Source organism: Dunckerocampus dactyliophorus, chromosome 6, assembly GCF_027744805.1.
Source record: "Dunckerocampus dactyliophorus isolate RoL2022-P2 chromosome 6, RoL_Ddac_1.1, whole genome shotgun sequence".
Lineage (NCBI taxonomy): Eukaryota > Metazoa > Chordata > Actinopteri > Syngnathiformes > Syngnathidae > Dunckerocampus > Dunckerocampus dactyliophorus.
In genome coordinates, this window is record NC_072824.1 from 8,221,009 (window position 1) to 8,234,212 (window position 13,204).

Consider the following 13,204-nt stretch of genomic DNA (forward strand, 5'->3'; position numbering starts at 1 on the left):
AATATGCTGGAAAAGCACAAAAACTAGTATGAACATTAATCAAGTCAACAGGCAGACAGTTTGGAATTCTGCCAAAATAATGATGCCGTAAAAGTCACACAAAAACTTAACAGTTGAATTATCATCATGCATGACGTCAGTAGTCGTACATTGTGGAATTCAGAATTGTGGGAAAACCATACCTTAATGTCAGTTTTCGGTAAAATATTGCCTTATAAGTCGCACATTACTTGGCTTTGGAACCATAAATTCATGCATGATGCTAGTGATCATACACATTCTGACTGTATGCAAATTTTCCTGAAAATATGCCTTAAAAGTCACACACAAAACCATGGCGGTTGAACCACATTCACGCACGACTCTGGTGATTGTGAAAATTTGAATTGGACACAAATCTTCTGGAAAATATGCCATAAAAGTCACATAAACATGACAGTTGAACCGTCATCATGCCTGATGTTAGTGGCCTTGCAATTTGGAATTCAACCAAAATTTCTGAAAAATATGCCGTAGTTTCCGTTTGCACAATTGGATTTTGACCAAGAAGTTCGGAAAAAAATTGTTTTAAAAGTCCCACAAAACTTGCCGTTCTAACCATACTCATGCATGATGTCGATGACTGAAAAAATATGAATTTTACCTAAATTTTCTGGACAATGCGCCTTAAAAGTCACATGCATAAACATGACAGTCAAACCGTCATCATGCATGATGTTAGTGGTCGTGAAATTTGGAATTCAACCAAAATTTCTGAACAATATGCATTGGTATCAGTTTGTCCAATTTGAATTTGACCAAGAATTTCAGAAAAAAAATTGCTATAAAAGTTCCATCAAACTTGATATTCTCAGCACATTCATGCATCACCCCAGTGATCATAAAAAAATAATTTCTGGGAAAACATTCCTTATAAGTCGCACAGAAAGACATGGTGGTAGAAGCATCGTCATGCGTGACGTCAATGGCAGTGCATTTGGAATTCAAACTAAATTTTGGCTTTGGAACCACATTCATGTCAATGATCGTAAAACTTTGAAACTCAAACAAAAAGGTTTACATCAAATATGCCACTGAGGTCTACATGGCGCGTGGCGTACCACATGACGGCGGTTCAGCTTTACAGTCTTTACACTCTATTGATATTTCTTTGGGGTGACAAGTCTCTTCGCCCCCCTCCAAACCGAAATGTGCCAAGCGAGGACGAGTGGCATAGAAGGCCAGAGGGCAAAGGGGAGTGAACCACCTGCTTCTGTCACACTGTCAGCATTGAAGGCGCATGAGTGCAAATAGGGTGACGTGCGTATGTGTTGAGCCTTGGGGATATTGTATATAATGCAGTGCTTCAGCTCCAACCACACAACAATAACCACATTGTGAGATGAATACCGCTCTGTCAGCTGTGTAGGTGTACCTAATGAAGTGTCCGCTAAGTAGTAAACGTAGGCCTGCATACAGGGCCCGTTCTGTGAAGCCTTTCCCTCATTAGCCCGTGTTTGCCTTCCAGCTGGGAAATGTGAGAGCTGTCAATGGTTACATATCCCAGGAGCCCTGATTAATGACCTTTAGGTTCAACCCCGGAGCGAGGTCGTGTCAGCGTTGCCATGGCTACTATCGGCCGGCCCTGCACCGTAGCCAGCATTACCTCAGCGGCCTGGCATTGTCGGGGGTCAGAAAACAGGCTGTGACCTCCAACTAGGAACAAAATATAAAAACAAGAGCACTTGTGTTATGTTGCCTTTATTTCTTCATAATGCTTCCCTTTAAGATGCAAGATTAGACGCAGGTGTGATGGAACCCAGTTTGATATCACCTAAGAGTCGTTATCGCAGCTATTGTCGTGTTGGAATTCAACAGGAAATATACTGCTAAAAAAAAAATAGAGGAACACTTCGAAAACACATCAGATCTAAACTGGGGGAAAAATGATCTTGAATATCTTTCCTGATAATAAGTGGGTGATGTATTAGTAACAAAATGATGCCACATACAATGTGGGGCCACATTTGATAGAAATGAAAATGATCACCCTCTAGAGGGGGGAAATCAAAGACACCCCAAAAATGAAAGTGAAAAAATGATGCAGCACACTGGTCCATTTGGCTAAAATGTCATTGTAGCAACTCAAAATGATTCTCAGTAGTTTGTGTGGCCCCCACGTGCTTGTACGCATGCCTGACAACATCGGGGCATGCTCCTAATGAGACTACGAATGGTGTCCTGAGGAATCTCCTCCCAGATCTGGACCAGGGCACCCATGAGCTCCTGGACAGTCTGAGGAGCAACCTGGCCGCGCCGGATGGACCTAAACATAATGTCCCAGAGGTGTTCTATTGGGTTTAGGTCAGGTGAACGTGGGGGCCAGTCAATGGTATCAATTCCTTCATCCTCCAGGAACTACCTGCATACACTAGCCACATGAGGTCGGGCATTGTCGTGGACCAGGAGGAACCCAGGTCCCACTGCACCAGCGTAGGTTCTGACAATGGGTCCAAGGATTTCATCCCGGTACCTAATGGCAGTCAGGGTGCCATTATCTAACCTGTAGAGGTCTGTGCGTCCTTCCAGGGATATGCCTCCCCAGACCATCACTGACCTACCACCAAACCGGTCATGCTGAATGATGTTGCAGGCAGCATAACGTTCTCCACGGCATCTCCAGACCCTTTCACGTCTGTCGCATGTGCTCAGGTTGAACTTGCTCTCATCAGTGAAGAGCACAGGGCACCACTGGTGTAGTTGCCAATTCTGGTGGTCTATGGCAAATGCCAGTCGAGCTCTACGGTGCTGGGCAGTGAGCACAGGGCCCACTACAGGACGTCGGGCCCTCAGGCCACCCTCATGGAGCCTGTTTCTGATTGTTTGGTCAGAAACATTCACACCAGTGGCCTGCTGGAGGTCATTTTGTAGGGCTCTGGCAGTGCTCATCCTGTTCCTCCTTGCACAAAGGAGCAGATACCAATCCTGCTGAGGGTTGAAGGGCCTTCTACGGCCCTGTCCAGCTCTCCTGGAGTAACTACCTGTCTCCTGGAATCTCCTCCATGCGTCCAGGTACCGCGGTGATGCCCTGGTCCAGATCTGAGAGGAGGACACCATCCGTAGTCTCATTAGGAGCATGTCCCGACGTTGTCAGGCATGCGTACAAGCACGTGGGGGCCACACAAACTACTGAGAATCATTTTGAGTTGCGACAATGACATTTTAGCCAAATGGACCAGTGTGCTGCATCATTTTTTCACTTTCATTTTTGGGGTGTCTTTGATTTCCCCCCTCTATAGGGTGATCATTTTCATTTCTATCAAATTATGTGGCATCATTTTGTTACTAATACATCACCCACTTATTATCAGGAAAGATATTCAAGATCATTTTTCCCCCCAGTTTAGATCTGATGTGTTTTCGAAGTGTTCCTCTAATTTTTTTGAGCAGTGTAGCAGGACAGACACAGTTAGCAGAAAAATGTTGGTGACGAGCTGGATGAAGGTGCGCACACACACATGCTGGTTGTTACTCATTATCAAAAGAAAAATGTTTGCTTTTTCTCATTTTTGTCTTTTAAATGATAATGACTGGGCACCTTCCTCATTGCCGATACAGCAGCTAGCTTCTTTTTACACTTGTGGGCCCCTTAACAACGTAAAAATATGACTAAAAACAGGTTTTATGATGGTCACAAGTTGACATTGGAACAGATTAATTCATTTAAAATTATTTGCTGTTTTTTTATTTTATGTTGAACTTGAACATCCATAGTAAATATAAGTTATGCAGTAATATATAATGGCGACAAGTCCTTTTTTACATTTATGTAGTGTTTTAAACTGCCACTTGTGTGGCCGTAAAGAATGTAAAACTCAAACAGGTTCACAAGTTCACCCTGGAACAGATTAATTCACTTTGCATTCATCACTATGGGGAAAAATAATTTGAACCAAACTGCAGATGCACCTGGACCTTGTAATACTTCCAATCGGAATTCCAGTGAATATTAGAACCGACACCCAAGTCTGTTTTTTAAAAAAGCGATTTTTCATTTTAAAGTGCTTAATCTGAAAGATTTCATTGTCATACATCAACATCACAAGTGAGTATAATAAGAGAAGCAGTAATATACGGACCTAATATGGAATAACTATATCATCAGTCAAATCATGTTGTTCTGTTTCCTCATTAGCAGAAATACAAAAAAGTAAGGTGTCTTTGTCACCTATGGGCAGCCAAGAGGGCTAATTTAAGCTCTTTTTTTTCACTAATTGCCACGGTAACGAGCCTCCTGCGCCTCCACTGTCTGTGTGTGTGTGTGCGTGTGAGAGGAGTGGGGAGGAGGAGGGAAGGACTGAAGGATGGAGGGATGAAGACATGAAGACACAGTCCTCCTCACACACGTGTCCAAGGTGTGAAAGAACGCGGCAGGCCAAGAGGAGGCAGCCCGGAGGAGTCCAACGGCGAGGAGCAGCATGAGCTGTGAAAAAAAAAGCAGAGAGGGGGAGGAGGATTCAGCTCAGGCCACTTTTTTTTTTTTTTTTTTTGGTCTCCAAACTTTGATGAGAGGATGAGACAGAGGACGAGATAATTGCTGGACATTATTCTGACACCTTTTATTGTAGCCATGTGATTTATTTCTGCTACCTTGTTACTGCTCTTTTTAAAAGACACTTTTTTGGTATAACTCAGTAGGCAGCCGTTAAATTAGGCGGTCTGGCATGTATGGAGCCTTTGTAGGACAAGGTGGCGATGTGTACAGTCTTATCGTGGTAACAACATCATGATGATCATGCTGTGCCTGAAACACTTTATTGTTCTGCACCAATCGCAAGTTCTAATCTATTATCTGAATATTCTAGAGTAGTAGTAAGTACATAATGTCAAAAGATGAATTAAGGAGAAGATGCAGTATTTGCTATATGTGTGAAACACTTTCATAAGTGACTTAATTAATATATATGTGTGTGTATGTACGTATATATCAGTCAAAAGTTTTGGGACACTTTGTCATTCAACAGCATGAGTAAGTGACTGGGACTATATATTATATACCTATACTTATGTGCTTGTATACGTATACTAGCTCATTTGAATTGAACTAATCCATGTCTGGAGGTGTAAAAGGCAGCATCATGATTTATAAATAAAAAATATAAATAAAATAAACAGAAATTCAAATCAAGAATAAAAGAATATATATAAAAAAATACAATTAAAAAAATAGAAAAAAATATTTAGACCTTAATGCGATACATTTTCTAAACATTTATTTTTTTACTGTAAATCAAGTCATGCAGAGAGCTGCTTTAAATATTATGACCCCTTCGTGTTGCTAAACAATATTACAAACAGCCATCAGTATGATGCAGGAAAACTACAGCTACTATCATTAACATTGTTTATAACAGTGAATATTTATTGGAATTATTGCACTGTCTGAGCAAAGGCACATTTTTGGTGGGTATGTTATTTGATGTAGTGCAGATATGCCTAATAAAGTGGCCAAAGTGTGGATACTTGATGTAGATTAAGAAAACCTAACAAAAACAGCAATTTGCGTGCCTGTTACAATGTTAAAACCAAACCCTTGTACAGTTATGTAACAATTTTATGGTGGCCACAGTTTGACTCGGGAACAGATCAAGTCACTTTAAATTCATTACTATGGGAGAAAATGGTTTTGGGCAATCCCTAAAGTAAAGGCACATTTTTAGTATGGCTATTGTGTCGTTAGATATACTGTAGATACAGTAAAATGCACCTAATAAAAGTGCAGAGTATGTATAGTTGGCCCAAGTGAGGGACATGCATGCACGTAATTAAAAATGATATTTGTGTTAATAAAGTCACATTGGAATCGAATACCTCACTGTTTTATTAAAAAAAGAAAGTCCATTACTCACTGTCATAGCTATAAAAAAATACAATTATGACATTTTTTGCGTGTAATTTGACCTGTCCAATATGGTGGCTGCTGTCAGATACGTTTCCTTTTCGGTAGGACCCGCTTGAGAGCTTTGGGGGGCACCTTGTCTGTACGCCACTCTCGGGGGCGAGCACGTGCGTGTGAGAGTAAAGCAAGAGAGTGAGCGAGTGAGTGAGTGCGTGAGCGCGCCCGCCCGCGTCTGCTCTGCTGTTGCTGCCCTTTGATCCCTGCATTAGTGTTAGTTAGTTGGGGGCTCCGAGGAGACACAGGCAGGCAAAGCAAAGCAAGGCAAGCAAGCGGCGGTGGTGGTGGTGCCTCCTCCTCCGCCTGCCCGGGCTCCCCTCTTTCCCCCTCCTTGCCCGACGGTTCACTTGAAGACAGCCAGCCAGCCAGGTGCACGACCGCAGCCAGAGAGTCCACCCCCCCGTTGCCGTCAAGCTCCCGGGCTCCCCGGCGGTCTCCTCAAATGGGGAGCAAGCCTCTTCCCTTCGTCGCCCCGCAGCAGGACGAGGAGAATGTGATTTAAAAAACAACGGAGGGGGAAAATGCCAAGGAGGAAGCAGGAGCAACCCAAGCGCCTGCCTTCACGTAAGTCGTCTTTTTTACGCCATTCTCGCTGTAGTTGTCGAGGTTAAAGAGGTGAAAGAGACAAAAGGCTGCCTTCTTTTTTTTAGCGGGTCCGAGCGAGGCAGCCATGTTGTTAGCATAGCGTCGCCTTTTATTATTACGCGATTACAAAAATAAAGAAGAAGCAGCTTCTCAAAGGTTGCGCTCACTTGGCAACAATGTGTGTCGCCTTCTTCGCCCACCGCCGACGGGGGTGTTTTTTCGCTAACATGTCCGCCTCTTCTACCTCTTCTCGGGTAGGGGGGAGGATCTGTTGGAAGTGTGGCCGCAATAAAATGAAGGGTCAGCCGGATCAGACGAGACAGAGTCTGGCTGCCCTGCTACTCGAGTGGTCCCTGTTAGCAGTAGCATTGGCTCAACTTAATTCCTCGTCCCTCTTTAGACAGACCTATTTTTATGTTGTTTTTGATGTTTTTTTAGCCCTTCAGAGTGCTGGCTGTCAAGAAATGTGGCCATGATCGGTCACCTGAAGTTTAGGGTTTTCCCCTCCTCCTTGTCCACCTCCTCCCCCTTCTCCTCGTCCTCTTCTTATTCTTCTTGCCTTTGCAGCCGTTCATTGCAGACAGACTCCGATCAATAGACCAGGAGGGACAAATGCTACAGTCGTGCTGCAGTAGCCACCTTTTAATAACATCTCTCCTTCTTGCTGCTAGCTTGCTTTTAAATGTTGACCCTCCATAATAATGGATGTGCCCTATGTTTGGATCCCTTTATCAGTGCAGGGAATTGGGGAGGAAGGCTACAGTTACACGCTCTGGCCGCTAGGGGATTGCTTGCGGTTGCACTGATGAGTGAGCATCTCTTTTTTTTTTCAGTTAGTCATATGCAAATGTGTGGAATCACTGAGTGATGCGTCTGCCATGATGACTCACTATAACCACAACATAAGTCTCTTTGACCAAAGGGCCATTATTAAAAAGTTAGAATACAGCAGCAACAGAACCAATGTTGTAATAGCGGTAAAGCGCAAACTTCTCAGCTGGCATTAAGTACTGCTGATGAGTTCATTGTAGACAACAGTGATGCAAGTGTAACAGGCAGGGATTTTAGATTTCATTTACTTTAAAGTGCATGCAGAGGTAGATAAAGCTGCTGGATGCAGACTAGTCATGATGCCAATGTTTTAATTAGAGACCCGAGTGATTGTTAGCTTTTTGCTAGCATGCTTCCACTTCCCAAATGTTTACCCTCCATAATAAAGAATGTTCTTTATGTTTGGCTGTTTTCATCAGTGCAGGGAACAGGGAAGGAAAGCTCCAGTTAAACAATGATTAGTGAAGGAATAACTATTTCTTTACATGGTAATTATTAACAAGTATATTGCACAACACAGCAGCAACAGAACCAATGTTGTAATAGCGGTAAGGAGCAAACTGCCCAGCCAGCATTAATATCACTGATAAGTTAATTGTAAACAACAGTTGGGCGAGTTTTTAGAAGCAATAGCTGCTACCAACAATAAAAGGGCGCTTATGGCTGCAATGATAAGTTTAGGAATGATTCTCTTCTTGCCTCTTTTTTGCTGCCCAGTTAGTCATATTGACATGCAAATGTGTGATGCATCCACCATCATGATTCAGTCGTTTGCTATATTCATAACATAATCTCTTTGTTACCATGCAGCCATTTATTAACAATTATCACTTAATACAATAACAACAGAACCAATGTTGCAGTGACAGTAAGGCGCAAACAGCATTAATACCCCCAGTTGTAAGCAACAGTACGGCAAGTGTAACATGAATGCTAACCACTCATGATACTTCAATTGTGGCTTTAATTAAAAAAAAAAAAAAAACATCAGGAAGTTGCCTCCTGCCACAGCTGTTAACACCAATGTTTTATGCTATTAGATAGCAGAGGTAGACCATGTATAGCAAGCTTTCTGCTACATGTAGTGGATCGTGGCGGGGCGCCAGGCTCATTAAAAGCCGCCACACCTTGGAAATGACTTGGGTTTTTTTTTTTTTACATGAAAACAATGTTAAGTAATAAAGTGTATGAATGGACATATATGCTATATCAGGTGTGCCTATTACGGTGATCATAAAGGTAGTGTTGGTCACATGTCACCTACATCATAACCGTCACTTCGTAGATGTCATATTACATCTGTCAGCGGATATTAACCCCCCTCCTGATTAGCTCCTGTGTCACGGCGGCGGCATAAAAAATGTGGAGAACAGATGTCGGCAGCTACACACGGATAATGCAACTTTCATATTTATTATTTTGATTACGGATAAACTAACTCAGCGGTAAGATGCTTGTATCTACACTGTTCAAAAAAATTAAAGGAACACTTGGAAAGCACATCAGATCTAAACTGGGGGAAAAATTATCTTGAATATCTTTCCTGATAATAAGTGGGTGATGTATTAGTAACAAAATGATGCCACATAATTTGATAGAAATGAAAATGATCACCCTATAGAGGGGGGAAATCAAAGACACCCCAAAAATGAAAGTGAAAAAATGATGCAGCAGACTGGTCCATTTTGCCAAAATGTCATTGTAGCAACTCAAGATGATTCTCAGTAGTTTGTGTGGCCCCCACGTGCTTGTACGCATGCCTGACAACGTCGGGGCATGCTCCTAATGAGACTACGGATGGTGTCCTGGGGGATCGCCTCTCAGATCTGGACCAGGGCATCACTGCGGTACCTGGACGCATGGAGGAGATTCCAGGAGACAGGTAGTTACTCCAGGAGAGCTGGACAGGGCCGTAGAAGGCCCTTCAACCCTCAGCAGGATTGATATCTGCTCCTTTGTGCAAGGAGGAACAGGATGAGCACTGCCAGAGCCCTACAAAATGACCTCCAGCAGGCCACTGGTGTGAATGTTTCTGACCAAACAATCAGAAACAGGCTTCATGAGGGTGGCCTGAGGGCCCGACGTCCTGTAGTGGGCCCTGTGCTCACTGCCCAGCACCGTAGAGCTCGACTGGCATTTGCCATAGACCACCAAAATTGGCAACTACACCACTGGTGCCCTGTGCTCTTCACTGATGAGAGCAAGTTCAACCTTAGCACATGCGACAGACGTGAAAGGGTCTGGAGATGCCGTGGAGAACGTTATGCTGCCTGCAACATCATTCAGCATGACCGGTTTGGTGGTGGGTCAGTGATGGTCTGGGGAGGCATATCCCTGGAAGGATGCACAGACCTCTACAGGTTAGATAATGGCACCTTGACTGCTCTTAGGTATCGGGATGAAATCCTTGGACCCATTGTCAGAACCTACGCTAGTGCAGTGGGACCTGGGTTCCTCCTGGTCCACGACAATGCCCGACCTCATGTGGCTAGTGTATGCAGGTAGTTCCTGGAGGATGAAGGAATTGATACCATTGACTGGCCCCCACGTTCACCTGACCTAAACCCAATAGAACACCTCTGGGACATTATGTTTAGGTCCATCCGGCGCCGCCAGGTTGCTCCTCAGACTGTCCAGGAACTCATTGATGCCCTGGTCCAGATCTGGGAGGAGATCCCCCAGGACACCATTCGTAGTCTCATTAGGAGCATGCCCCGACGTTGTCAGGCATGCGTACAAGCACGTGGGGGCCACACAAACTACTGAGAATCATTTTGAGTTGCTACAATGACATTTTGGCAAAATGGACCAGTATGCTGCATCATTTTTTCACATTCATTTTTGGGGTGTCTTTGATTTCCCCCCTCTATAGGGTGATCATTTTCATTTCTATCAAATTATGTGGAATCATTTTGTTACTAATACATCACCCACTTATTATCAGGAAAGATATTCAAGATCATTTTCCCCCCAGTTTAGATCTGATGTGTTTTCGAAGTGTTCCTTTAATTTTTTTGAGCAGTATATAACAAAAGTTACCCGTTCGCTTGTAGCGACTACTTACGTAGAAAAAAAGTCAATCGTTTCATGGCTGCGCTTCGCGTCATGAAGTCTACTATAGAAATGTGTTCTCTCCAAGTTCGTTTGTTAAACTACTATTTCACGATGAATTGGAAAATATGCCCATTGCTGAAAACTGCTTAATAGGTTGCCTTGATTACGGCTGCATTGTCTTTTGCATAATCCTTTTCATCTCTCGTATACAGCATAGGCATAGATAGAAGCTGCATGGAGCGCTGAGCCGTATGTCAACGTCGCCGCCATATTGGATGTGTCAAGGCAGCGCTGTAAGTGAATGAAAATAAGTATACTTCTTTCATAAAGCGCCTTTCTACAAAGATATTTAAGTTAATTCCTCTCGTTTATAGTCAAACACACACTAATATCCTTGGGAAACAGCGAGGCACCTAAAACAATGTGATTGTTTTTGTTTTTGTACAATGTGATTTTGATGGTGCTGTTTCCGAAGTATATTAGTGCGTGTGTGAAGGTAAAAACGAGAGGAATTAACTTACATTTTTTGTAGAAAGGCGCTTTATGAAAGTAAGTGCATTTACAGCGTAGACTTGATACATCAAATACGGCGGCAACGTTGACGTATCGTAGCAGTGGACAAACCCACTCGATGCAGCGTCTATCTATGTCCATGGTATACACTAGCTGTAGTGTTGTATAGCAAATGATAACTGGACGTAATACATGATGAATGCTACGTAGCTATTTTCACAGACATATTACTCAGTTTATGTACACAACTATGAGGAATTATGTGTCATTATCTGTATTGCCATATTGATTTGAATTGTTAATTACTGAAATATATCTGATATCAACTATTTTGATGACCTGTAAACTTTGAAATTGTGAATGTGAAATACTAATCATTAGCACCAGTTAGATTTTATGTATGCTATGTGTTTTATAGGAAGAGGTAGATCATTTTTATTCTGTGCACCCCTGATGTACATGTACAATACTCTATTTTTATAATATTTTTATAAAAATCTATTTTTATATATTTATAAGTAAAATATATAGAGCTGTCAAATGATACAACATTTTAATGAGATTAATCATAGTTTTTAAATGAAGTAATCATAATTAATCACCATTAGCAACTATGTCTGAAATATGCCCATTTTTACTGTATTTAATGAACAGAAAGCTAAATGACAGGACAGGATTATACAGTATATATTTGTATGTATTAATTTCTCCAAATGAACTGAATATATCAAACAAGCTAAAACATACCACACAAGTCTAAAAATGTACTGTATTTGTCTAACTCTAATCTTTTTAATAGCAGCAGAATGTTTGAATCACACTTTAAACTGTGTTATTATGATCAATGAGAGGTTGCGTTCAAAGACATCATGCAAGGTACATATACTTGTTTTCAGTGTATTTTCCAGCATACTTAAATGCAGCAAATTGTACATCCGAATTAAGAATTACGAAGTGAGTGATAAGAATATCCACTTCATGTTTTTCTTTGGCTCCCTGTTTGTTTACACACACACGCATTATAAAGCCGTTTTTTGCGATGTTCCGAGTGTCCCTGAATGCATCTCGCAGTCTTGTAATGAGAATGAGGAAGTGTCGTTCCCATGATGAACGGGCTAGAGAGTTGGAGATACGTACAGTATATGGTATTGGAATTGCACTGCTGCTGATGTGTTCAGGTCAGAATGAAGTTATAAAACAGCGTCAGACTTTGTGTGACGGTGTAGGAACGCTCCACAGAGAACTCTGCCTGCTGTCATAACGGAGGCGTGCTTGCTCTGGTGCCCATGCGTTAATCACACACAAAAAATTTAACGTAATTAATGAAATAAATTAGTTACCGCCGTTAACGTGTTATTTTTGACAGTAGCCCACAGACTGAAAGAGTGTGATTGTGCTATGTAGATACTTGTATAGCCTATTATTTACATATTGACCACAATTAATTTGAAATAAAATACTGTATCTATCAAATATCATAAAAACTTTTAACCTGTCTGCCCTGTTGGCACTTGACAGATAAGGATTGGAAGAAAAGGCAGAGAGAAAGGCATTTAAAAGTTAATTAATGCAATTGTTGCTCAAGCCTGTGAAAACGCCCCTAATGTTGACATTGTAAGCGACAGGAAATTTAAATATTAAAAAAAAAATCCTGCCACAGCTACGCAGCAGCAGCAGCACGAAAAAGCAGCCCACCACCACATCTTAAAAAAATCCCAGGGGAAACATTGTATAGACCACGACAGAATAGCCTTTTTTGTCACTATACACCTGTACAATGAGATTTAAAGCAGCTCCTTGCAGACATGTACAGTATGTAAATATAAAAATGTAGAAAAATATAAATCCACCACACAATATATACATATTTACGGCATAGAATAAAATAAGAGAAAAAAAAGATTAAAAATGAAGTGATATGTTAATGAGTATGAGTAGTGAAATGATATTGCACAGTATACAGATATTGCACAGTATTTCAGTCATCTTTAATATTGCACATTTTTCTCCCGAGGACAACAGTTCAAACAGCATATACACTCCAGGTATAAGCATTATAGGAGACTTAGGAATTGGAGTAAAAGTTGCAGTTACACACTCTGGCCGCTAGGGGTTTGCTTGTGCTTGCAATGATTAGTGAAGGAATGATCCTCTTCTTTCCTCACTACATGCAGTTAGTCATATTGGTATGAGGTTGAGTGATACACCCACCATGATGTCTCATTGCATGCATATAATGATGCTTTCTTAAATGTCACATCATGCCAGCTGTTCTGCTATAATCAA

General features: G+C 41.8%; 1 protein-coding gene across 6 annotated transcripts in view; it reads left to right on the top strand.

The window, feature by feature from the left end:
- The first annotated feature begins 6,050 nt into the window (after positions 1-6,050).
- Positions 6,051-13,204, top strand: part of znf827 (zinc finger protein 827) — a 102,806-nt gene continuing 95,652 nt past the window's right edge. For 4 of the 6 annotated variants that reach the window (XR_008570643.1, XR_008570644.1, XM_054778590.1 and 1 more), the window contains exon 1: positions 6,055-6,499. Coding sequence is in view for 4 of the 6 variants with exons in the window: in XM_054778590.1 (XP_054634565.1) it covers positions 6,457-6,499 (43 nt within the window). In the remaining 2 variants the exon portion in view is untranslated. Of the gene's footprint in view, positions 6,500-13,204 lie in introns of all 6 variants that reach the window. The other 2 variants (XM_054778589.1, XM_054778588.1) reach the window with 2 other exon arrangements.